General features: G+C 50.7%; 1 protein-coding gene across 4 annotated transcripts in view; it reads right to left on the bottom strand.

Annotated features, from left to right (window-relative positions):
- SYTL4 (synaptotagmin like 4) overlaps nucleotides 1-25865 on the bottom strand; it is a 35438-nt gene that overhangs the window by 7600 nt on the left and 1973 nt on the right. Inside the window, exons 2-15 of one of the 4 annotated variants that reach the window (XM_077826774.1) lie at nucleotides 16853-16980; nucleotides 15489-15743; nucleotides 9836-9992; nucleotides 9335-9550; nucleotides 8459-8568; nucleotides 8057-8171; nucleotides 6071-6184; nucleotides 5119-5248; nucleotides 4913-5003; nucleotides 4512-4615; nucleotides 3696-3782; nucleotides 2805-2983; nucleotides 2419-2521; nucleotides 706-867 (exon numbers count right to left, since the gene is read on the bottom strand). In XM_077826774.1, the coding sequence (XP_077682900.1) occupies nucleotides 706-867; nucleotides 2419-2521; nucleotides 2805-2983; nucleotides 3696-3782; nucleotides 4512-4615; nucleotides 4913-5003; nucleotides 5119-5248; nucleotides 6071-6184; nucleotides 8057-8171; nucleotides 8459-8568; nucleotides 9335-9550; nucleotides 9836-9945 (1521 nt within the window). In that variant the 5' untranslated portion in view covers nucleotides 9946-9992; nucleotides 15489-15743; nucleotides 16853-16980. Of the gene's footprint in view, nucleotides 1-705; nucleotides 868-2418; nucleotides 2522-2804; nucleotides 2984-3695; nucleotides 3783-4511; nucleotides 4616-4912; nucleotides 5004-5118; nucleotides 5249-6070; nucleotides 6185-8056; nucleotides 8172-8458; nucleotides 8569-9334; nucleotides 9551-9835; nucleotides 12116-15488; nucleotides 15744-16852; nucleotides 16981-25865 lie in introns of those variants that run through there. The other 3 variants (XM_077826777.1, XM_077826776.1, XM_077826773.1) reach the window with 3 other exon arrangements.

Raw genomic sequence — 25865 nt, 5'->3', positions numbered from 1 at the left:
AGTGCCTTACTAACGGCACTCACTGGCCTGCAACAGGATTTGGATTGGGTCCTCAGAGGTCCATGGGAGAAAACATCAGTCTCAGAGCTTCCCAGCAGGAGAGAGGACGCCAGAGTGTTGGCACCCTGCAGTGGCAGAAATCCACACCACCTTATGAACGTTCGTGGACTCCCCTGTTGTCACATAAGACAGGTGTACTACGCAGACCCAAAAAGCCAGACTCAGTCAGAAGGATTTTATATGACTATGGACACACTGACTGACTTGTTCAATAAGTCCAGATCTCTGAAGGTTTATGTGGCAAGTGTCTCACTTTATAAAATAACCAGGGTGTCCATCACCCTCATAGGAAGCAGACTGCCTGCTAACGTTCACGTCTGTATACAGACTGATGGCCCAGGGTGCTAAGATCCCCTGAGTACGTAGTCGGACGGCTAGCTCATACGGCTGTCTGTGTCACTCCAGCTACACTGCTTTTTTTCGAGCGCTCTCTCGAGTGGAACTAGCACATGTACATCTATGCAAGCTGGACACCACCCCCAGTGAAGGATCTGTGTCATTATGTTAGAGGAAAGAGAGCATCTCCCACAATAAAAGGCACTGGTCGGGGGAACTTCACATCTGCTCCAGAGCCACTTTCCTTACTGGGAGGAGCTGTGGTAGATTCCTAGGGTAAGTCAGATGCAAGAGCTACAGGGACCATACCTTGCCATGCAGGGGGACACGCTCTTCCAGCTGGCTCTCAAAATTCCAGGAATCCATCTGGATCTCCACCTCCCCCAAGAAGGTGTTTCGGCCAAAGCGATCGTGGTGCCAGACTGAGAACTGCAAGGTTCTTGTGAGCAGGAGGGACTTGCTGATCTCGTACTGTGAAGAGACAGGACCACAGAGCCAGATAAGTCAGTGGTGGCTTCCCAGAGCAGCTAGGACCATATCTGAAGCTTTCACTGTGAGAAGGTGATGCCCCTCGGCACTCCTAGGAAGACTGAAGTCTTCCCACCTTCTCCTGAGAGCCTAACTGGTGTGTTTAACTATTGTCACATACTCCTTTTCTCTTCAGGGTTTCACTCACTGTGAGGAAGGTACCAGACAATGGCTGCCCAGCTGCACTCCAGGAGTCTAGCCACACAGAGGAGGCATGTACTCTGGGTCCACAGCAGGGACTCCAAAAGCTGCCCATAGAAAAGGGAGGGCAGATTCTGGGAAGCAGCCATAGGAGCTTAGAGGATTTTTATACCGAGGCTCAAGTTTTCAGTAAGTCTCCAATATGTAGGACTAAGGTACGTGCACACATGCAAGTGGGCTGGACATCTCACTACCTGCTTTGCCCAGGCAGCTTCAGGTATGTACAATTGCTGTGTGACCAATCTAAGACCCACGGAGGAGCTGGGCCTGCACACCCCCATTCTAGGGACTCTCTGCACTGGGCAGCCCTGGCCTCCTGGGGAAGTGGGAAGCACCTTCAGGGTAGAGCTCTGGAAGCTGGAGAGCAAAGAGCTCTGCTCAGTCTGTCTCTGAGCACAGGCCTGGCCTCAGGCAGGCACAGTGGAATTGCTCACAGATTTGGGGATGAAGGTTACTGAAACAGGAGGGTTCAGAAACCACTGGAGCATTCTGGATTCCAAAGCTTTAATTGCCACCCTCCGTCCTTTGTGCTCCCTGCTTTTACAACAGGGGAGGGGGGCTGCCCCCGGCATTTACTCATATGGCCGCAGCATGAACTCTGCAGCGGAAGCCAGTAAGCGAAGCATGCATCCGGCAGCATTCCCCCTGCTGGAGCCATACGGCTTGGATTTAGCTGGCTCCCTGCTCGAGTGACTGTACTGCCTTCTGTTGACATCGCTGTGGCCAGGAGGGGCCACAGAAAGCAACGCTGCGCTCTGAACAGGGCAACGCCCACCCTCCGGCGATGGCAGCAGGATGCTAGGCGAAGCAAGCAGAGCAGGAGAGCGATGGGTCTGCAGGGAGGTCATGGCATCCCGAGACACAGTTCAGGGCTTTAGCTATGCCTGGCCCAGTCACCATGGCAACAGGGCTGCAAAAAAAAAATGCAGTGACATCAGCAAGACAGCCCTGCACAGAGACGCTGTCAGTTATCCTGGCCCCTGTCCCAGTGCTTGGAGCCTCCGGGAGGCACTGCACCCGCCTGCAGGATTTTCAGAGCTCTGACTCTGGTCTACAGGGGAGATCAGCGTCCTTCTCCCTCCCGGCAGCCCCAGCCAAGGTGCAAGGAGGAAGGGGCTGTTTTCACTCCACCAGTGAAGCATAAGGATGAAGGAAGGGGGCATCTGGTGGTGAAGCCTCCCTGCCCTAGGTCTTATGATTTGGGTCAAGCATCTGCCTCCCCAACTGAGCTTGTGATGGAGCTCTCTCTGGGGTGGGTTGGAGATGGCCAATAACCCCTGCCTCACGGGTCACCTTGAGCAGCTCATTGTACAGCGGGTTGACACTGTTGCGTTTGATGGTTGTCTTGCGTTTGCCTTGCCGAGATTTATCAGGCAGGAGGTAGGTCTTCACATATCTGGAGGAGGCAAGCAGGCAGTGTCACTCATTTCACAAGCGTCTCCCCAGACCTAGCACAGACTCCTGCTCTCTGCCCCGTCCCCCACCACACCTCCGTTCCTGGATGGTAGCTGCCTATCTCAGACTCCTAGCACAGGAGCTTTCCTAATCAGTATGCCAGCACCTAGCGCAGGACAAGTCCAGCCCCCCCTCAGTAAGGTCAGCACCCGTGGCAGGCAGCACCCCATTCGCCCAGCCCCATGCCAATATCCCATGCCAGAGACAACTTGCTCAGCACTCACGGGTTGGAGCGCTTCTTGGCCTCGTCGGCATAGGCCAGCTGGCGACACTCCTTCACGTGGATGAACAGGGTCTGAGTCTTGTGCTCGTAGCTCAGAGAGAAGGCGATCTCTCCCGTGACAAAGACGCTGCCGAAGTCACCAGCCTCGCTGTAAATGCTGACCATGCTCCCCAGTGTGCTCTGAAACACACGGTCCTGGTAAGATTTATGCCCCAATTGTGCACAGAAAACTAGCATATCTCCACTTCCTCCCCCCATATCTTCCCTCCTGACCATTGGACTGGAGTCCCCTTTTCCGAACCAGTTTGCCGTGGTAAGTACTCAGCACCTTTCACCCAAGGACCCAAAAGCCTCACACCCCCTTACGAGATCTATCAGAGAGAGAAGCTCAAGCTGCAAGTCCAAGACAGAGCTCGGCACAGTATCTAGCTCTGCTAACCCTGTGCTGCCTTCCTGCTTCCTAACCCCAATCCTCACTCAAGCATTTCTTCCTGCAGGCCCAAGGGCGGGGGTGGTGGTGGTGTGAGTAGCAGCAGAGCCAGAGGGGGGATCTGATAGCAGCCTTCAACTACCTGAAGGGGGGTTCCAAAGAGGGTGGAGCTCGGCTGTTCTCAGTGGTGGCAGATGACAGAACAAGGAGCAATAGTCTCAAGTTGCAGTGCGGGAGGTCTAGGTTGGATATTAGGAAACACTATTTCACTAGGAGGGTAGTGAAGCACTGGGATGGGTTACCTAGGGAGGTGGTGGAATCTCCATCCTTAAAGGTTTTTAAGGCCCGGCTTGACAAAGCCCTGGCTGGGATGAATTAGTTGGTGTTGGTCCTGCTTTGAGCAGGGGGTTGGACAAGATGACCTCCTGAGGTCTCTTCCAACCCTGATATTCTATGACTCACAGAAGAGGTCCCGCTGTACATGCTGCTTCTGGCTGTCCTCCGGCGATGGATCTCCACCAGGTTGTCAATGTCTTCCTCCTCCTCATCCTGCAACGAGGGATATGGCCATCCATACAGGCCAGAAAACCAAGGCAGCTAGACGCTCTGGCAGCAACCCTGCCAGGGAAGCAGCCCCAGCCACTTCTGGTACACCTACACAGCAGTGAGTCCCAGAGCCTGGGTCAATTGACTCAGGCTCCCATTGCAGGGCTAAAGATAGCCATGTAGACATTTGGGCTCAGTCTGGTGAAACCCAGCAAGTGAGGAGGGTCTGAGCACCCAGGCTCTGGACCAACCCCCAACATCTACATGGCCATCTGTAGCCCCACAGTGCAAGCCCAAGTCAGTTAACCAAGGCTCTGAGATTTGCTGCTGCGGGGGGTGATTTTCTGTGAAGACATACCCGAAGGCTCCTTGCCCAACACCCGCTCCCTTCAGGTGTACTCGCCTTGGACTGGGGGAAGATGCCCTGAGCAGGCAGGCCAGCACAGAGGAGAGCAGTGACCTGACTAAGTTCCTCCCCCAGAGCCACGGAGAGCTCATTCAGACAAGATGAGAGGCTATCGCTGGAGACCCGCAAAATGTGCAATGGGGTCTGCGCTTCCTTGGGAGTTTAGCTAACAGCATGGTAGCCTGCAGCTGAACTGAAATGGAAGGAGGCTGGGTGGGGAGCAACTCCCCTTCGATCCCATGGGCCTCAGAGAAAGGCGGGGTGAAGGAGAAGCGTCCCTATGTTAAGCAAACAAGTTGATTCAATGCAGCTCAATAGGCTCTCACCACTTCAGTGTTGAGACCTGGAACCGACTTGCTTCTGTCTCCCATGGAGCCGCTTTCACTTCCTAGCTCCTCCGGGCGCAGATCAATCACTGACTTTGTGTAGTCTGTGTCAGAGACAGGAAGGTGAGATGCCTCCAATCCCAGCCGTTACTGCAGTGCTAGCAAGCTGTTACGGGTGTATCTAGCTCTCACTCATCCACTGGTCAAGGTGTGTTACGGAAGTGGGTAAGCATCGCTATTCCCCTTTCGAGGGTGGAGGAACTGAGGTGGGGTGAAGTGACTTGCCCAAGGTTGCCCAACAGGTCAGCAGCAGAGGCAGGAACAGAACCAAGGTATCCAGACTCAGCCCTGCGCTTTGTTTCCCAGAGCACAGCTGCCAGGGTCCCCAGAGGGCGACTCACCTGCAGGCCTCAGGGTCCTCCGGGGATTCTTCTTGAATATGGTTTCATTCTCATCTGCGGACACTGCACCGTGGCTCCCCACACGCGCTTCCTTTGAAGGGAAAGCAGACCGTTCAGAGAGGGGGAACTAGACTGTGTAACCCCCAACCCCAGAGCCCACACGGCAGGAGAACCCGATCACTGCAGCGGTGGTAGCGGACACATACACTTTCTGAGCTGGAGGGAGTAGTGTCTCCGGAGTGGGTGGGGATGGGGAGGGTTGATACATTGGAGCCCACGGGACCATGCCTTCGCTTCCCCTCTTGAAAAGTGACAGTTTTATCCAGGGAATTTCTCCTGCAGACAGTAGAGGAAAAAGTCAGACTTGCTCTGTATCCCTCCAGTATGAGAGCTCTTTGATTGGGGGGGCCGGGCAGGTGGTTGCTAGGCAGTCTCCCTGAGTTAGCTTATCTGACAGCCAATATCTTGACTCTCTCAACAAGCACCGAAACAGCCTTTTGAGTGAGATTAGAGTGTCACAGTCTACCAGCACGATGCGCTAAAGGAATGAGCAGGGGAAGACAGGCGGGAATCCTGCCTACCCAGTGTAAGATTTAAAGACAGTAAAAAAAACCTTTTCCCCCAAATACTGCATTCTTATGCAGTTGCTACTCTGCCTGTCCTCTGCATCACAGCCAGCTCGGAGTTACCTACTGTTTAGGCTGCATCAGCACTGCTCCCAGTTCTTCTCATGGCTCCAGGCCTCCTGTGTGTATCAGGACTGTACAGGCAGCTGGGCACCAGCCTGTTCAGCACATGGATCGGAGCAGCCATGGGCTCAAAAGGGGCCAGGGCTTGGGAGACAGCTGTAGCCGTTGGAAGGAGAGGGGAGCAGCATCTGGAGCAGGTTAGGGCGCCATCTCCCCATCGGTGTCTCAGTTAAGCATTCCTGGGAAGTGGAGACGGGGTCCCAGCTCACCTTCGGAAGCATCCCTAAAGCGTGCCCTTTTCCTCCTACGCCAAATCTTTAAAGGACCCTCCCACCTGCCTTTTGAACCGTTTACTTAAGGCAGGGGGAGAGGGAGAGGCAGGGAGAAGACAGCAACACAGGAAGCGGGAAGAGCCAAGTATCTGACCGCTCCTGTTGACTGTTTTGGGGCACAGGAATCAGTCCCTAACCTGGAGCTGACACCTGTGCCAGTGGCGTTGGGTCTGTACCCATCCAGACTCATGTTCTCCATGGACTCGGTATCACTCTTCCCATCTCGGGGGTCCAAGGCTTCAGGAGGCATTCTGGGAAAAGAAATAGATCTGTCCCTATGGTAGGAAGGGCAGTTCCAGACTGCAGTGCAGGAGGCCCAACCCCTCCTGACAGACCGGGAGAACCAGGGTGTCAGCCACTCTGCTGTATGGCAATATGGGCCTTTGGGGCAACGGGCAGCACTTTGATTTTTGCCGCACAGGGCCTAGAGGAAGATACCAGCCCCTGAACGCAGGTGTTTTATTTACAAGGGCAGGAGATGGGTTTAAGATAAGCAGAGCCACATGGTGGATTTGTAGGTCAATAAAAGAAGAGTTTGATCAGATTAGACCTGCATCAGAACACCTCCACATTGATCATGGGAGAGCTGGATTGGCTGGGAAACCTATTGAAGCTCTCTGGAAAACTCCACTGGAGGGTTGGATTACACAACGGCAAATCCTCCTTATCTAACAGCATCAGGAAGGGGCCTGGAAAGGAGCATCAACAAGCTGAGGGAGCTTTAAAATGGCCTGATCTATTTTAGCTGTACTTGGTCTCCATAAGCCAGAGTGGCATTACCAGACAGCCACCGTAATTTACATTTTCATGCCATCACCCAGATGAGCCACTCTGGTGCCAGATATCAGTCATTTTGGTGCCAGAAAGCATAATGGGTTGGGTTAACACCCATCTCCCATGGTTCCTCTTTTGGGACAAGAGATTCCGGCTCAGCACCCTGTTGCCAAGGGATGGTATCATTCCCACCGCAGGAGGACATTGTTGACCGTATGAAATGATACAAGAGACAGAATATCACACAAAGCCCATGGGACACAAGCACAGCCAGCTGATCAAGTGCCAGTGACAAGCACCAAAGCATCCCACCAACAAGGGGAGGAGATCATGCTGGGGGCCTTCTGGCTGAAGGAACGGGGCAGCAGCGACAGCACCGGTTTAGGCCTTCTGCAGTTCATGGCTCTTGGCCATTCTTACATCACATCTTGAAGTGATTTTCTAATATGCCCATCAGGCATAGTATCTGACCAAGTCTGTGTGAGAAAAATTGGAAGCTACAGACAGTCCTGGTCCTCTGCCCCAGGGCAAGGAGGGCAACTCAAGTCATCAAGTTTTAAGTGAGGAAGGGATCTTCCCCAATTTATTTGCCAAGGCCTAGAGAGCCACAGTCATCTGCTGTAGTATCCAACAGCAAGACTCAGTCTGTGCCAGGGGTTCTCAACAATTTTTTTGAGGTCCTCAGAGTACAGCCACCAATTCTTGCTGGTGGCCACTCTGACAAACCTGTTTCTCTGTCCCTGCCTTCTACAGCCGTTCAGTGAGAGCCCACCCCGGGGAAGGTGGGTCGGGAACTCACCAGCTGCCTGAAGTGTTCCAGGCTCCTCATGCCCCAGCCTGGCAGGAGCGGAGGAGCTGCCTAAGGGAGTGCCCCAGGGACCAAACGCCGCAGCCACCTCCAGCACCATGCGCACTGACCTCATGCGTCTCCAGATGTGCTGCCCAGAGCCCCCAAGGAAGTTACGCGGTGCAGGGCGCTGATCCCTGCTGGTGGCACCAGCGCATACACCAAGGCAGCGCATCTGCCCCTGGTGCCACCTATTCAGGAGCAACAGCTGGGCACTGCAGGGAGGGGTCACTGCTTTGCCCCCACCCCAATCTCCACCCATGGTTTGGAGGCTGTCATGGCCGCATTTGAGAAACACTGGTCTATGCTCTCCGCAACTACCAGCCCTCTTCCCATAAGAGAGCATATCTTCTCAAAGCCCATTGCTCTGCCCAGTGCACATGGATTTCAGGTCATTGCTTCCCTGAGAGATCTGAGGAGAATGCAGGGAAGGTGGGATCTAGTTCCCTCTCTCTGCGGAGGCTCCAACAGAGGACACCTGCAGAATGGACTTAAGGCTCACCTAGGCTCCTTCTGTCGCTCCTGGAGACTCTTCTGCTTTGCCACGGGTGAGTCTTTTGGATCGTTCGGCTGTGCCTGCTGGAGAAGGGTTTGCCCCACTGTTTCCCTTTTGTTGGCTGGAAGAAAATAAAAAATAATGCTAAGGCAACCAAGATGGCAGGAGAGCAGCCCAGCAGGGGCAGCCTGCAGAGACCTCAGGCATCTTATTTCCCCATCCAAGTGCTAACTCTGGCATCTCCATGAGCAAGAAAACAAGTGCCTCCATCTGACCTGGAGGCCCCCCTAGGGATGAATTGGGCCCTGTGTCCATGGCCTCTCCGCATGGAGGCTGCCAACTAGGCTGCATCCCAGAGGTGGTTTTCTGGGATAGGGCCCCTCCCACCCAGAGCTTGGCTGGTCCTACCTTGAGGTTTGCGCCGAAGGGACATTCTCACTATGTCGATTCCCAGCTTGTTTGCAAAGCGATTGACTCTTTGGTCATAGAACCAGTCACCGGTTGTCTTCTTCAACTCTCTGCAGGGGAAAGAGGCAGTGAGAGGCCATTCTCACCCTGTGTAAGGTCAGTGCTCTCTGCTTCCTTTACTCTACCACCCTGCAGGAGGAAACACTGTTGGAGCAATGTAGATGAGCATGGCAATTTTAGGATGCAGATGCATAGAAAGACAAGATCCCAGCCCTAAAGAGCTGACAGGCTAGCCCTGGGCATGCAGTCTCAAGAAGGCCTGCATACACTGTCAGCAAGGAACAGACATAGGATGCCTGGTGCACAGGCAGCAGGAAGCTCTCCCGGTGTGACCAGTAGTAGGAGAGACCCTGCGAAGCTACAAGTGGGAGAGGGACAAGGGACACATGTAAGGCAGGAGAGGAGAGAGGGGTCTGTTTTTTCACCACCGAAAGCTTGCATACTGCCAGCTTGGTGCACAGAGAGAATGGGACGAGGGGTGTTGGAGGTGAAGACTCATAGCAGAAGTGCTTGGAACAGACTGGGAGGAAAGAAGAAAGGCTGGACTCCAAGGTAAGTGGAGAGTGGAACAGCTGCAGCAGGAGATAACCAGGACAACCACCAGCAGCAATGGAGAAGGACGGATGGGTTTTAGAGATGCCAGAGGAAGCTGTGAGGTCTTTGCAAGAGCCTTACTGTGTGTGGGAGCAGAGAAGAGAAGAGCAGAGCAGGATGGCATCCAGATTGCAAGCCTGGTGACAGGGAGGATGAGGAAGGCAGCCATGGTCTGTGCAGAGACACACACTCAGCCTGAACTCTCCTCAGGGAAACACTCACGCTTCCTTGGTGCAGACTTTGCAGCGCCAGGTGCTGTTGATGCTGTAGGAGCGGCAGTCCCGACACACCAGGTGGTTGCAGCCACGGCAGGTGTTGGCCTTGGGGCTCACCCGGCCCAAGCTCTGCTGGCACCGGGCACACGTCCTCTCGCTGTAGCGCTGGCTGCCACGCTTGGCCCCTTTGCGCCGGATCTCCAGCAGCTCATTCTTCAGTCGCCTATTCAGATGCAAAACCCATGAGCAGTGAAAACCCACACCAAGCCCTGAGTTGATGCTGCCTCTTAGAGCAAGTCAGGACAGAGCAGTGATGCCTGGGCAGCCACCACCATTTACCTCCCCATCAGGGAGGAACAGAGCACAATTCCAGCAAGGCAGCTAACTACAAGACCCATGTCCATCCCCACCCTGCCATTTACAGGCAAAACCCTACCGGCCATCAAGGAAGCAGATTGCAGTGGAAGACTTTGAAGGAAAAAAATCTCTCCCCCACCAAGGCTCTCACCTGACCCTTCTCTCCTCAGCCTTGCGGAGCTCTTCATCTCGCTGCAGGACTTGCAGGATCATATCCCTCTCCGCCTCTGACAGGAAAGACAGGTCCACAGCCTCCGACATGGTTTATCCCAGGAATTGCCTGCTTTTTCCTGAAAGCAGCTGGATTCCTCAGAGCCGGAGGCAAGTTAGCAAGTTAGTACAGTCAAGTGCAACGCTCCTGGGTTTTTCTAAGCCCCTGTGCATTTGCATGAAGCAATAACTCATTGATCCTCCAGGTGGCCATCAATTGCCCCTGTATCTGCTCTGTGCCTCACTGTACTTTGTTGGTCCCACCTCACAGAAAGGCTGTGGGGAGTCCCTGCATTAGTCACTAAAGCATGATCAGCTTCATCCCTGCGCCCGGCTTAAGAGCACGCTGCCTCTGCTGCCCTCATTACACACCCTGTTTAGAGAGAGTTCAATGTTTGGAAGCTCTTGGCTCCCTGGCCTGCACGTGGCCTTAATGAGCCTCCATGGGAACATCCAGTGGCTGAGTCATTCCACCAACACGCTCGGAGTTTCCTGCCTGCATCCAGCACTTGCAGACAGACCCAGCCTGGAAAGAGGTGATGGTGAAGAGAACAAAAGGATGGATTGGAGTTCCGAGTTACAGCACTGTGCCTCCCCTGCTGACACAGGCCCAAGTGTCCAAGCACAGCAATGGCCTTCTGAGCTGCAGACCTCCCCAACCCCAAGGAAGCAGGGCTACTGCAAGAACCTTGGAAGCACAGGGTATAGGATCTGGCCTACAAGGCTCCCCTCAGAGCCCAGAAGAGAGAGGAGAGCAAAAAGATTAGGCTCATCAGTAAGCTGCCATGAGCAGCTGCTTGTAGTATTTCTATAGAGCTTGGCCCATATCTAAGTCACTTCCTGTCCCAGCTCAGCCTATTGGGGTCAGGCACACCACAAAAAGAGTGCCAAGTGTCCCTCCCCATCTCAGGAACAGGCTCCTCGGGGCTCTGAAGCACAGAACAGCAAACATACGCTGCTATCAAGAGCAGCACTGCCCCAGCCTTGTTCACCCAGAGCCTTGCAGGTTCATTTCCTAGTCTGGACCGCGGCTTTCTCCAGGGATGCATTTTCCCCTACCGCCAGCAGGAAGTTCACACTCCCGTGATGCTGCCCCTGAATGACCATCCTATCTCCCAGATGACATCACACTCCATTGTTATGGCTACAGATGTGCTGTTACTTCCCAGAACAGTGGGAATCAGGGATTCCCTAGGAGCAGGAGGCCAGGACACCCAGAAGGAGGTCGAGAGTCTCATTGAGTTCTAGCTCAAATGTGTTCGGGGTTTTTTTTTTTAAAATACAAAAGAAAGCCAACCCGGGCCTTAGGATTTGCCTATGAATGAACTCAAAAGAGCACAGATCAAGACAGAGCAATATATTAACCCCTGTGCTATTTTCAAACTGAAGACACTAAGCAAAAATAAGTTGCACTATTGGAATTTACTGTACCCAGTGTGTCAAACTTCTAAAACTTGTTTATATAGAGAAAAAACCTGCACCAAAGATCAACTCCGCATAAATAATCTCATCTTGTAAACCGCCTCTTTAGGCTACTTAGGTTCCAGGTTTTGTTCGACCTTTAGTTAAAGAGCCACTTCTACTAAGCAACTCATCTTTGCTGGTTCCTTAGTCCCATTATCAGTCTATTTAAACAAGATTTTGTGTTTTTTAAAAAGGCACACCATTCCCATTGTGATGGGTGAAGTGTTAAAGACAAAAAGGCCAAGGGATTTGGCCCCAATGCTTTGTTTCTTCATAAAAAAAAGTATTTTCACAAGATTCTGAGATGACTAGAAATACCACCTGAAATGTTGAAAAAGCATCACCCTCTGGTTTACAGTACTGTGCTAATCCATGTAAGAACTGGAAAATGAAACTAATCAGCAGATCATTGTTCAATCAGAATGACATGTAAAACCGTTAACATTAGATTTTTAGTAACCCAAGATGTCCTTTATTTAGGTTGTTAAGAAAGGTAACATATGAATTTTAAACTGCCCATGTTCCTTTAAATGGCCTTGTTCTACAAACATGCAAGAAGGTAGAATGTGGATTCCAAAGAAATGGAAAAAAGAGTAGCAATAAGAACAAAAGCAATGGGGAATATTAGTAGGCTGATTGAAATCACTTCCAGTACTTTATTCAGATCCTGTCTGAAACAGTTCCTCAGCCCCATGTCAAGGAGCGAGATGCATTTCTTACTTCATGACTTGCTGTAAGCTGGTTACAAGTCTTGTCTGGATACCACAGTAATTGTCACTTAGAAAGGTTTCAGAGTAACAGCCGTGTTAGTCTGTATTCGCAAAAAGAAAAGGAGTACTTGTGGCACCTTAGAGACTAACCAATTTATTTGAGCATGAGCTTTCGTGAGCTACGAAAGCTCATGCTCAAATAAATTGGTTAGTCTCTAAGGTGCCACAAGTACTCCTTTTCTTCTTGTCACTTAGAAAGACCATCCAGGAGCAAGCAAAGTAATGACAGTCTCTCTGCCAGCACCCAGTGAACATGCTTATCTATGCCAATTCACTTCCTACTCTGTCACCATTATCAAGCCCTACCCAGAATATCTTCCTCAGACTCTTAGCCGTAGAAATAGCTTTCTATTCCTAGCTCTCCACATTCCTGGAGCTCCATGCTCCTGACACATTCCACGGAATCTTTATCAGCTGCAGGGATTTTAGCTAAGAAGCAGGATGCAGATTTGAGACCTCTCTAGAATTACATCTGTATTGGCCACTTCCACATTTTCTGTGGCATAACGTTCTGTGGAAGAAGGGCTCACTAGGACTGGGCGAACATCTGGAAGAGACAATATCCTCAACTATTCCACCGTCAGTAGGCTTTGGTGATGCCCTCATTTATTCTCTCCCCTTTTAACTCCACTGTAGCACTTTTCCTCACAAATGGGATCTGTTTAGATGGGTATCTGGAGTTCTAGGCCTGAAGAAGAAAATCAGCAGTGAGCAGCTTCTAAGGTAGTTGGAGCACCAATCGGGCTGAGAGAAGAATGGAAGTTGCTAAGATTCTGTTTTAGAATTGGCTTTTCTAAATTGCCAGCCAAATGAATGCTTAGGCATCGTAAGGCAGGTCTGCAGAGGGACAAGCATCTTCCCTTTTAGTTCTGCATTCAGGAGTATCCATTTTGGACTCAATACTTAGAGGGACTGGACAGGTCTTTTCTCAGACTAACTTTTAAGTTCTCAGTCATGCATCCAGACAGATTAATGTTGAGACATTTCTTCTGAGAAGTTCGACAAGCTCTCTCTTTAGTGCAGCCACTCCGGAAGGGACTTTTGTTCCTGTAGGTGCCACCTGAAAGCAGCCACTCCAGTACACTCATTTTGCGAGCCTCTACAACCCAGAGGTTAGAGCAGGGAAGGGTCACCACTTGAAGATGGAGTGTCCACACTCAGTCTAGGGGAAGGACCCAGGACAGTGGAGGCTGTTTGCAGATGCAAGAAATATTAGCCCAGGAACTACGTGCAAAGAGATCAGCTCCACTTTGCTTCTCCCTGTGCAATGTCCTCTTGCACCCAAGTGACCATGAAGAGAAAGAATGAAGCTGAACAGGTTGAGTAAGCTCTTGTTTCTGACAGAGTGAACTGGCCTCCCAAGGGAGCCTCACCTCCCCATGTTTTCTCTGATCACTACACTTCCAACTCCTCCCCCCAGCCCCCCCCCCGGCTTTGCTCCTTTAGTGAAGTGGGGAGGGGCTGAGCACAAGGGAGCCAATCCTTCCCCAGGAACACTGCACCCTCCAGGACAGTGCCAGAGCAAGACTCAGACCCATAAGTACCCAGTCACTTCCACCTCCAAAGAGCCAAGAGCCCTGCAATCCCAGGCCAGACTGGGAAGGCCACTGCTTTTTATTCTCTTGTAGAGAAACAGCCCTAGGGCTACATGCTGGCTTCCCTCCAACCCAGGAGGAAGCTAACCAAGTATGTGGCAGTGCCTGACTTCCTCAAGGTCTGGGACTGTCAGGCTTTCCTGTATGTGTAACTGCATAGGAAAGGCTGCCAACAGGCACCCTGCAAGAACGCTTCTTCACCTAGCTATCACCTACCTGTATCTAAGAAGTGCATAAGCTCTGGACCAACTCTAGTTAAAACAGAGGGAGTGCATACCTCTTTAGATCACACCTTCTGCTAACCCGCTCTTAGAGTCCAGCTAGTGTAACGCAGTCTCATTTCCCAACATGTAACCCATATCACTAAGAACATAAGAACAGACCATTGCTCTGACCCAGTGTGGCCATGTAGCCCACAATCCTGTCTTCCAACAGCAGCCAATGCCAGATGCCTCAGAGGGAATGAAAAAAATAAGGCAATCAAGTGATCCATCCCATCATCCAGTCCCAGCTTCTAGCAATCAGAGGTTTAGGGCCACCCAGAGCATTGGGTTGTGCCCCTGACCGTCTTGGCTAATAGCCATTGATGGACCTTTCATTTTTGAACCCAGTTATACTTTTGGCCTTCACAACATCCCCTGGCAAGGAATTCCACAGGTTGACTTCCACAGTACTTCCTTTTGTTTTAAACCTGCTGCCTATTAATATCATTGGGTGACACCTGGTCCATGGGTGATGTGAAGGGATAAATAACACTTCCTTATTTACTTTCTCCACCCCAGTCATAATTTTATAGATCTCTCTCACATCCCTGCTTAGCTGTCCCAGTCTTCTTACTCTCTCCTCACATGGAAGCGGTTCCATCCTCCACCTTCGCCCCCCCACCCCCACTATCTCTGGATTGGGCCCCCAAATTAAAGCGGCCATGCCAAAGGTCAGAAGAAAGGAGTTAGCACAGAAAGCAACTGCAGGGTGTGAACTGAAGCTACCACCGCCTGCTCTAATTTAGACCTTCTCGCCACACAGTTACACCAACCACGCTCTCTCTCACATCTGTACATGTTGACAAATCCACATTGCATTTTCTTACATAGTCTGAAATTGGCCTGTCTCCAGTGTTCCACGCACACAGGAACACCTCTGTAAATGGGAGAGAAAGTATTTGCAAGTGGATAAAGGCTTTAATTAGGAATGTGACTCACAGAGGAAGGTTAGCAGGATCTAACAAGCGGAGAAGGTTTCAGCACAACAGTCCCATAGCTATTATTCCACATGAACACCAAGCAACGTCCAAGCGTATAAGAGAAATACATCCTCTACCTAGGTACTTATAAGTCCCCTTCCTTCATGACAGGGACAGCATGTGCGCCTCACAGAAGCAAACAACTGCATCCTCCCACCACCCAGATGAAGCAGGGAACTGAGTTATCAGAGTCATGGTCCTTTCCTGTAGCAGGAAGCCTGGGACTGCTGTGCAAGGTACTAGAAGGCTCTTGAGCGGATCTGGAAACAAACTCTCCCTCCCCACCCAACACAAGCCGCAATCCTTCCTCTCCCGTCCTCACTGACCTGAGAGCTGGAGACTGAAGGCTCAGGAGTGGGAGCAGATTCCTGCCCAGCTTAAGCAGTGAACTGCCACAGAGTCAGCCTGATCCAGACACCGAACCCCTCATGCCCGCCACATGACAAACCCCAACCATGCACTACTATGTGGCACACCCCCCAATCTACCCACCACCGCACAGCAACCCCAGAGCTTGCTTACCCCACACGCTCCAGAACTGGCATCTACACTCTGCCTGGGCTGTCCCAGCTGTGCCGCTGGATAGGAAACACGTCTGTAATACGCCAGGCTCTGCTATCCGAAAGACAAACCTCTCCAGGAATGCCAGGAAGTCAGGATCACAACCAGCAGCCCGCCCCAGCGAGCTGGCCTGAGGCCAGCACCCCAAACAACACACAACTCGGCGATGTCCGGGCTCCGCCACAAGGTCAGCGATCGCTCAGCCCTGGAAAGCCCCTGGCAAGGCAAGGAGAGAGTCAGGCCACGGCCAAAGAGCAGCCCCTTTCCCGCAGCCCCTGAACACCAGCGCCCCAGCAATTCCCCGGTCACGCCGTCCGCCCCCGGGCTGGGGGATGCCCCCGCTCCGGCACAGGGACCTGCCGGCACCCACGTGTCCCCGCTGCCCCCCAGGGCCGGGCAGCGCCAGGACCGGGTGCTGGGGCCGGAGACAGGAGTGTCCAGGCCGCCCCCTGCCCGGCAGCGCAGCTCCTCGGGCTTCACCGTCCCGTAGCCCCGGCCCCAGGCCCGCCCGCAAGGACCTGCCTGCGGACCCCGCCCCGATCCGCCGCTGCTCCCGGCTCCGCAAGCGGCACCCGCCGGCCGGCACCGCCCACTCCCAGCAGCCGCAGGGAAGGGGGCTGGGCGGAGCCCGGAGCGATACCTGCAGCGTCTCCCGGCTGCACCAGGCTGAAACTTTCGCCGCGAGTGGGCGGGGCCGGCTCCTTAAAGGGGCCGCGCCCCCTCGCACCTGCTCCCGCCCTGAAAGGGACCGTGCCCAGCCGGGGAGCGCACGGGGCCCCTAGCATCGGGGAGGGGGACAGGACACCACCCCCCCAGGGGCCTCCCCATCCTGAGCCAATGCCTGCCCTGTTCCAGCCCCCCCCGCCCTGGTAACCCCCATCCTGAGCCAATGCCTGCCCTGTTCCAGCCCCCCCCGCCCTGGTAACCCCCCTCCTGAGCCAATGCCTGCCCTGTTCCAGATCCCCCGCCCTGGTAACCCCCCTCCTGAGCCAATGCCTGCCCTGTTCCAGCCCCCCCCGCCCTGGTAACCCCCCTCCTGAGCCAATGCCTGCCCTGTTCCAGCCCCCCCTCCGCCCTGGTAATGGCCCCCCATCCTGGGCCAGCACCTGCCCTGTTCCAGCCCCCCCCGCCCTGGTAACCCCCCTCCTGAGCCAATGCCTGCCCTGTTCCAGCCCCCCCCGCCCTGGTAACCCCCCTCCTGAGCCAATGCCTGCCCTGTTCCAGCCCCCCCTCCGCCCTGGTAATGGCCCCCCATCCTGGGCCAGCACCTGCCCTGTTCCAGCCCCCCCATCCTCCTGAGCCAACCCCTGCTGTTCCAGTCCCACCTCCAACTCTGCCAGTGCATCCAGGCCATGAGTATGCAGCATCCCCTGAGAGTTTCAGGTGTGACATCGCTTGGCATCAGACATCAACTTGGCATGGCTTTACATGAAGAGGTGACCATTCAGGTGCCCTATACCCCCCCCCCCAATGCAAGAACAAGGGGGTAGTCAATGAAATTGAAAAGCAGCAAATTTAAAACTGATGAAATAATCTGGTTCTGTGGATGAAGGGAAAGCAGTGGATGTATTGTTTCTTGACTTTAGCAAAGCTTTTGACACGGTCTCCCACAGTATTCTTGTCAGCAAGTTAAGGAAGTATGGGCTGGATGAATGCACTATAAGGTGGGTAGAAAGCTGGCTAGATTGTCGGGCTCAACGGGTAGTGATCAATGGCTCCATGTCTAGTTGGCAGCCGGTATCAAGTGGAGTGCCCCAAGGGTCAGTCCTGGGGCCGGTTTTGTTCAATATCTTCATAAATGATCTGGAGGATGGTGTGGATTGCACTCTCAGCAAATTTGCGGATGATACTAAACTGGGAGGAGTGGTAGATACACCGGAGGGCAGGGATAGGATACAGAAGGACCTAGACAAATTGGAGGATTGGGCCAAAAGAAATCTGATGAGGTTCAATAAGGACAAGTGCAGGGTCCTGCACTTAGGATGGAAGAATCCAATGCACCGCTACAGACTAGGGACCGAATGGCTAGGCAGCAGTTCTGCGGAAAAGGACCTAGGGGTGACAGTGGACGAGAAGCTGGATATGAGTCAGCAGTGTGCCCTTGTTGCCAAGAAGGCCAATGGCATTTTGGGATGTATAAGTAGGGGCATAGCAAGCAGATCGAGGGACGTGATCGTTCCCCTCTATTCGACATTGGTGAGGCCTCATCTGGAGTACTGTGTCCAGTTTTGGGCCCCACACTACAAGAAGGATGTGGATAAATTGGAGTCCAGCGAAGGGCAACAAAAACGATTAGGGGTCTAGAACACATGACTTATGAGGAGAGGCTGAGGGAACTGGGATTGTTTAGCCTGCAGAAGAGAAGAATGAGGGGGGATTTGATAGCTGCTTTCAACTACCTGAAAGGGGGTTCCAAAGAGGATGGCTCTAGACTGTTCTCAATGGTAGCAGATGACAGAACGAGGAGTAATGGTCTCAAGTTGCAGTGGGGGAGGTTTAGATTGGATATTGGGAAAAACTTTTTCACTAAGAGGGTGGTGAAACACTGGAATGCGTTACCTAGGGAGGTGGTAGAATCTCCTTCCTTAGAGGTTTTTAAGGTCAGGCTTGACAAAGCCCTGGCTGGGATGATTTAACTGGGAATTGGTCCTGCTTCGAGCAGGGGGTTGGACTAGATGACCTTCAGGGGTCCCTTCCAACCCTGATATTCTATGATTCTATGAAAGGAAATATATTTTTACATGATGCATAATAATCTGTGGAACTCACTGCTATAAGATAGTAAAGAGCTTAGCAGGGCTAAAAAAGGACTAGATATGGATGTGGAAAAGGAGAGTATCCAATTAGATGAAAGGATTAAATAAGTTAAGGGATATAACTGAAGACATAAACCAACAATTAACCCAGTTTGTTGGTGAAAAACTTCCCCTCTGGGAAGGCTATTCCAGAATTGTCCACTCTGGGGCTTCTTGCACCTTGCCCTGAAGAAGCTGGTAAGGCCAGTGTTGGTGATAGGCACTGGACGATCCAGACCCCAGTCTGGCACTGTCCACGGTTGTGTGTGGTGATTTCTGCAATGTTTCTAAGCACAAATGTTTCTAAGCACATGCAAGGAACCATGCAACTAATTTTTCTTCATGGTCTGACCTGAGGCAGAGCTGGACCCCCGTCTCCAGAGGTGAAGAGCTGCCACATTAACACACTACACAACCTGAAACTAACTCAGTCACACTGAGAAAGACTTGAATGTTGAGTCCCTGTCGGGATGTTCCCCCATCCTAGCAGTAATGAAAAGGACTGTGCTGAGGACCCAATCTTGAGAGGTGCTGAGCACCTGCATCTGCTGGGGTTTGGAGGTACCCAGCACTTCTCGGGAGCAGGCCCTAACATGGCTGCTCAGTAAATGTTTGCTAAGGTGACACAGCAGAACTTCCCTCTCACATGTTCCCCTGAACACCCACCCTGCTGTGATGCAGCTGCCCGAACAGCCTTGCATGAGGTTGGCTCTGATGAGCTATAGGGCTTTGTGATGTTGAAGGAGCTTGACAGGCAGGACTTGTCTGGAGTCAGACATAAATCAGGCCAGCCAGGTGTCAGTTCTGACACACACACACACACAGCATTGCCAATGCACCTCGCTGCTGATCTCCAATCACACTGTTAATCCAGTACTGGGGCCCGCCCACAGCTCTCTCAAACCATCTTAATCCTGACCTGCGGCATGCTCCCACCTCGAGCCACAGTTGGGTAATCCAATGTAACAAACACAAGCCAATACTGCTAGCAGTGATACATTTTTCCATGTTGTGAAGTGAGCAAATGCTTCCACCATCCTAGTCTGAGAACATCAAACTCAATGCATGGGTGATCTGCATAGTGAATTCTAACCCTGGGAGGTGAAAAGGTAGTATGCTGACCCAATACATTTACTAATGTCCTATCTTGAAAATTTAGGACTTTTCCTTTTAGGAAAGGACACGCAGTTTATTCCGTAAAGGAAGTTCAGGTTAGTGCACAGCCAGTGTGGAACCTAAACAAGACACAGTAAGTGGCTGAAACAAGCAGAAGTTTAACCGAGGAGACATTTCTAGTATTCAGAGCATTATATCTACATGGGCCCAACCACTGCAGCCTAACAGGTCACACCCTGTAGGTAGCTGCCTGCTCCTTTATCTGGGGACTGCTGCCTGAGAGTCAGCACAATGGCTGCACGAATCAATCCCACACTGGCCTCGTTTCTCTCTGTGCCACCTCCACATAACACGCAAGTCGCAACCTCACCGCCCAGCCCTCAAGCTTTGCACTATCTTCTCTGAAACGTTTCACTCTCTCTCTCTTTGAAAAATCATAGGCAACTTTTCAGTGCTCATGAAGTCAGTGGCTGCTAGCAGTCACTACAGCCAGTTACAGAACACAGTATAGGTGGGTGACCATGCAAGCTGCATGCCTCTGACAATGCACTTGAATCCTGCTCTCACAGCATCACTGCAGTTGCAGGCCTGGGCCTACACACAGCTCTGCTGGCACATCTTACTTCTGACATGCAGCAGCCCAGAGAGTCCCGTGTTGACACCTACATACACAAGCGTCTGCATGCACAAACCAGTGCCCCCTGCAATCTCACACACCTGAATTCTGCTCTGCAGCCCCTTGGCTAGTGCTTGTAAATGTGCAGTCGGTGTGAAAGGGGAACACTAAAGGACTTAGGGATCATGGCAGAGAACCAAAGCTCCCCAAGTGATGTTATGGGTAAGAGGACTAATGCAATCCTTGACTGGGGGATTATCAAGTAGGAGTAGGGAGATGATACTGTATTCAAGTCTGATCACCACCCTTTGGAAAGGATGTTGAAACATTTGAAAAGGTCTAGAAAGAGCTACAAGAACAATTCATGGTCTGGAAAACCATCCTTTCAATGAGACACTTAAGAAGCTCATTTTATTTGGTTTATCAAAGAGAAGGTTGAGATACTTGCTCATGGTCTTAGAATTACTCACAAAGGAAGAAGACAGACAATATTAGATGGCTCTTTAATGTAGCAGACAAAGGCATAACAAGATCTAATCGCTGAATACTGACGTTAGAAATATTCAGTCTAGAAACAAGGCAGATATTTTTAACACAGAGGATAATCAGCCACTGGAACAGTTTACCCAAAGGATGTGGTAGATTCTCTGTTCTACTTGCACCACAAGTTATTTAGCCAGATGGAAGAATTACTGGGTGAAATTCTCTGTACAGGAGGTCAGACTAGATGATCATACTGATCCCTTCTGACCCTAAAATCTATGGGAGGGAAGGGACAGAACTCCTGGATTTGGTTCAGCTCAGAGGAGCAACCCTGTGCGAGCCAGATAATAGTTGCATGTGCAAATGAATTAGCAATCAGTTTGCAGGTTAGGTCTTGGCTGGCAGATTCTGTGATTTTTACATGGTGCGTGCAAGTGAGATGTGCAGAGATGAAACTGGCTCTCAGCCACTGCCCCACATTGCTAATGAATTCTGCTGCTGCTTCTTTTACTAGTAAAATTTAACAACAAAATGATCACAGCCAGTAAATAAAGATCAAAACACCAAGCAACACAAGGGGAAAAGAAACAGAAGACAAACCTTAATAGAATCAGTCCCTAGGATGTAGGGAAGAAACACAAAACATGATATTAAGCTACTGCTCACATTAAGACTTCGTTATACTTCCACCCAGTACAAAGGGCAGGGAACTATACAACTCCTTGTTTGTTATGATTCCAGTTATGATTCAGCTGGCATCTCTATTTGCTCAATAAGATCCAATTTTACCCTCCAGTCAATTTCAGATTTTACTTTATCCATGCCCATTGGTCATTCTGGGGTAAGTGTATTTTTGGCAGCATGCCATGATCTATATCCAGGAGTTGTATTATGTCCTTAATGTACCTCAGCCCACTGAACACCTCATCAAAGCATTTAATGCTTTTGCCTCTTATACTGTAGCCAAGTTAAACACCTCTTTGATCATCTGCATTTGCAGGTTGCTTTTCAACCCAAGGACACATGGGATCTGTTTTTCTCTTTCAAACTCTTCTGAGTGGCATGTCCTTTTGCAGGCGTGTCACAATGCCTTAGCCACACAGACTCATTTTGAGCACAGGATATAAAACAAGCTGAGGCTTTGATTATAACAGGTGACATATGTTAAGGATATAATACAACCCCTTGATATAGTTTTGACAGGTGGTGGTTACTAACCTTGCTTGCTGTGATTACAGGCCACGCTACTGGCTAAAGTAATTCAGGCTATAGCACCACAGCAGACAGTCTTAGAAGAACCAACCACTCCTTTTTTTTATTTAGGAGGAGAATAAAATCCCATTTGTTTGTGTTGCTTCCCAGTGCTCAGAAGCTCATGGGAAGGCTCTTCAGAGGCTGCCCGTAAAGCGTGGGAATGAAAAGGGCAAGGAGACTCCATCCCCTCCTGTCTGAACACATCTGCATCAGTCACCAGCATTTCCTGAACATGCAGAGCTGACTGGGCCCCTTCCCCTTTCTCTGAACTACTCAAATCTGCCCCATAAGTTCTTTATCTTGGATTCCCAGGATTGGTTTCTAGAAGGGCCCTGCATGCTAGATTTGGAGGTTGTTTTGCACTGGAAAAGGGCCTGAGCAGCACAATACACTTCTGGCTTTTGGAATCCTCAATAGTTGGGGTTGTTTGAGTCCAGGATGTTGGTTCAGCCCATTACAGAAACAGGGACCTGGTGTGAAACTCAGTTACAGATCCTGTTCAGGTCCAGTCTCCTTCCCCGCAAAGTGTGGGGGCAGTTAGACCCAAAGGTTTGGCTTAGGTCACTCTGTGCTTTGCCATGGTCACCCAAGTGTGTTTTGCTGTAGCAGAGCTTGTGGTTTATTTGCATGAAGGCTCCTGCAGCATGAGAGCTGGGGAAGCCAGCTCCGCCCAGAGAGCACACACACAGAAACTGCTACAGTAGAAATTAATCTGGGTGGGGTCTGACTAGTTTGCAAAGCTCTCCCTCTGCAGAGGGAAACAACAGGAACATGCAGAACTTCTTGACTGAACCCTCAAAAACCATGCCAGCATCACCTGGGTAAATTCCTTCCCTCACCCTGACTGGCCCCCTCTGCTGCTCCCCAGAGCTCCCTAAAATGAATCCAATTGCTACTCTAAAGGCACTGCTCTAGATTCAGTGACATCCTGTGCTGTGGGGAGGTGGCTCATAGAATACACATGAGTCACCATCATTTACACTCCGCTCTATCTCTGTGTTATAAAGGAGAGCCCTAGGTGTGCACATAAAACCACCCTCTTGGGAGTTCTCAGCCTCTCTGTTATTGTCCTTCAGGGAATAGAGATCAGAGGCAGAGGGAAGCACATAAAGGCAATGCTGTATCTGGAACGAGCCAGAATTAAAAGCACAACGAGAGACTTCTTTCCACACACTCTCTTTCTCCCTCAACCAGATCTCAGGGCTGTAGGGTCACCCCAGCACAGATGCACAGTAAGGGTAGTTTTCAGAGTAGCAGCTGTGTTAGTCTGTATTCGCAAAAAGAAAAGGAGTACTTGTGGCACCTTAGAGACTAACAAATTTATCTGAGCATAAGCTTTTGTGAGCTACAGCTTACTTCATCAGATGCATTCAATGGAAAATTCAGTGGGGAGATTTATATACATAGAGAACATGAAACAATGGGTGTTACCATACACACTGTAAGGAGAGGGATCAGGTAACGTGAGCTATTACCAGCAGGAAAGCGGGGGGAGGGAGGAGGGGAAACCTTTTGTAGTGATAATCAAGGTGGGCCATTTCCAGCAGTTGACAAGAACATCAAGTAAGGGTAGTGTGAATGGGACATGAGCTGGAGTTACAGGGACAGTATAGCAGGACTGGGGAGATCTGTGAGGACCTAAGACAGGAATAACAGAAGTACAAGGTGCATTCCCAAGACAGAAATAGCCCAAAGTGCTATAGGCCAGAATTGAATTTGCACTGGCAGCAGTTTACTGATACATGCACTGCTGCATCTCAGGATCAAGCTTTGTTAGCAGAACTATTTGGGGCCCAAGACTGTGGTTATAGGGATGCTCTGAGGCCAGAATTCAGGTGCACTGTGCAGCAGGCGTCACACCCATCTGTCCTACATAACAGAATTGGTTGTAGTCAGTGCTATCAGCCCCTCACTCACAAAGCATGAATAACTACTCCAGTTATTTTTAGAGAGAGAGATTGCCACATTTCAAAGAGGACAGTGAAAAGCTTTGGAGGCTGGCAGTGGTTGGTGGGTGGGAGGGTGTGTATGTAACACCTGGGCAACCCCGATCACGGCGCAGCATGGGTACACACAGAGGAGGAGACTGCAGCAGCTATTATACTATCTCCCAGGCAGCAACTCACAGACAGGCAAGAAGGCATCTAGCTGCCGGGTGTGACCTGTTGGGCTGGATTATTTGGCCCATGTGAATGTAATGCTCTAAGCTCCAAATAGTTCCTGCAGTTGTACACGTTTCAACCACTTCCCCGTCCAGCTGGGGTTGTTCATTGATTGTTCACTGTGGGAGAAACTTTTGTTATTGAATAAGTTGCATATCAGGGACCTGTTTCATCATTTCCTTTGTTTGCCTGCATCTCCTTGAAATGAAAGGCTCTGCCATTTGGATGGCATGGTTCTCGTGACCAGGGACATGAAGGTGTGCAATACAGCTTCGGGTCTGCAATCAGAATTCAAAGCCAAATACACCAACCAACTGCTCTGTTTCCTGCGCAAGGGCCAACCTCTACACAGAGTACCTGTGATCTTGGTATACTGCCAGTCACAAATAAGTAGTAGGCAAGGGAAGAGGAGCAGATGAGAATGAGGAGTAACATGTGATCTCTCAATTCCATGCATTTTCTGTGGGTACCAACTAGAAACTACCTAACAAAGAAGGGCAACAGCTGTCTCGCTCATCTCAAGGGCGTGGCCGTAATTTTTTTCCCACTCCTGACTGTCTACCTCCTATGGTAACACAGCGGCTTGTGTGACACCATTGGGCTCCCCCATCAGCTTGCCTTCCCAAAACTATGTGCCTGGCCAACAAGATCCCGAGGTGTAGAGGGAGCAGCCCTTTCATGCATAAGAACTCCACAAAGGAACAGCAAATGACATTTGGAGGAAAACACAGAGCTGACCTGGAGCAGCTAAGGTAGCTGATTCTTGCTGCCACTCTCCCCCAGTGCCAGGGCTCAGCACACACAGCGACCATCTTTGATTTGGGCAGGTAACTCAGATGAATCGGGAAAGGAAAAAGCCACTCAGTCATACTTCTTATTCAACCACTCGCTCAGACACACAAGTTTGGTTACATTTACAGGAGATAATGCTGCCCCCTCCTTGTTTACAATGTCACCTGAAAGTGAGAACAGGAGTTCCCATGGCACTGTTGTAGCCGGTGTCAGAAGATTAGCACATCTGGCATGTAAATAAGATTCATATGTCCCTTCATGCTTCAACCACCATTCCCGGAGACATGCTTCCATGCTGATGATGGGTTCTGCTCAATAACTATCCAAAGCAGAGCAGACCCAATACATGTTCATTTTCATTATCTGAATCAGATGCCACCAGCAGAAGGTTGGTTTTCTTTCTTAGTGGTTTGGGTTCTGTAGTTTCTGCATTGGAGTGTTGCTGTTTTAAGACTTCTGAAAGCATGCTCCATACTCCCATTCCTCTCAGATTTTGGAAGGCACTTCAGATTCTTAAACCTTTGGTTGAGTGCTGTAGCTATGTTTAGAAATCTCACATTGGTACCTTCTTTGCTTTTGTAAAATCTGCAGTGAAAGTGTTCTTAAAATGAACTGTGCTGGGTCATCATCCGAGACTGCTATAATATGAAATATATGGCAGGGGACATACAATTCTTCCCCAAGGAGTTCAGTCACAAATTTAATTAACGCATTATTTTTTTTAACAAGCATCATCAGCATGGACACGTCTTCTGGAATGGTGGCTGAAGCACGAAGGGGCAGACAAATGTTTAGCATATCTGGCACATAAATACCTTGCAATACCGGCTACAAAAATGCCATGCGAACGCCTGTTCTCACTTTCTGGTGACACTGTAAATAAGAAGAGGGCAGCATTATCTCCTGTAAATGTAAACAAACTTGTTTGTCTGAGAGATTGGCTGAACAAGAAGTAGGACTGAGTGGACTTGTAGGCTCTGAAGTTTTACATTGTTTTGTTTTTGAGCGTAGTTATGTAACAAAAAAAAAATCTACATTTGTAAATTGCACTTTCACGACAAAGAGATTGTACTACAGAACTTGTATAAGGTGAATTGAAAAATACTATTTCTTTTGTTTA

The sequence above is a fragment of the Eretmochelys imbricata genome, chromosome 9 (genome assembly GCF_965152235.1).
Source record: "Eretmochelys imbricata isolate rEreImb1 chromosome 9, rEreImb1.hap1, whole genome shotgun sequence".
In the NCBI taxonomy this organism is placed as follows: domain Eukaryota; kingdom Metazoa; phylum Chordata; order Testudines; family Cheloniidae; genus Eretmochelys; species Eretmochelys imbricata.
Note: the sequence above shows the minus strand (reverse complement) of the source record. Positions and strands in the feature narration are given on the sequence as shown.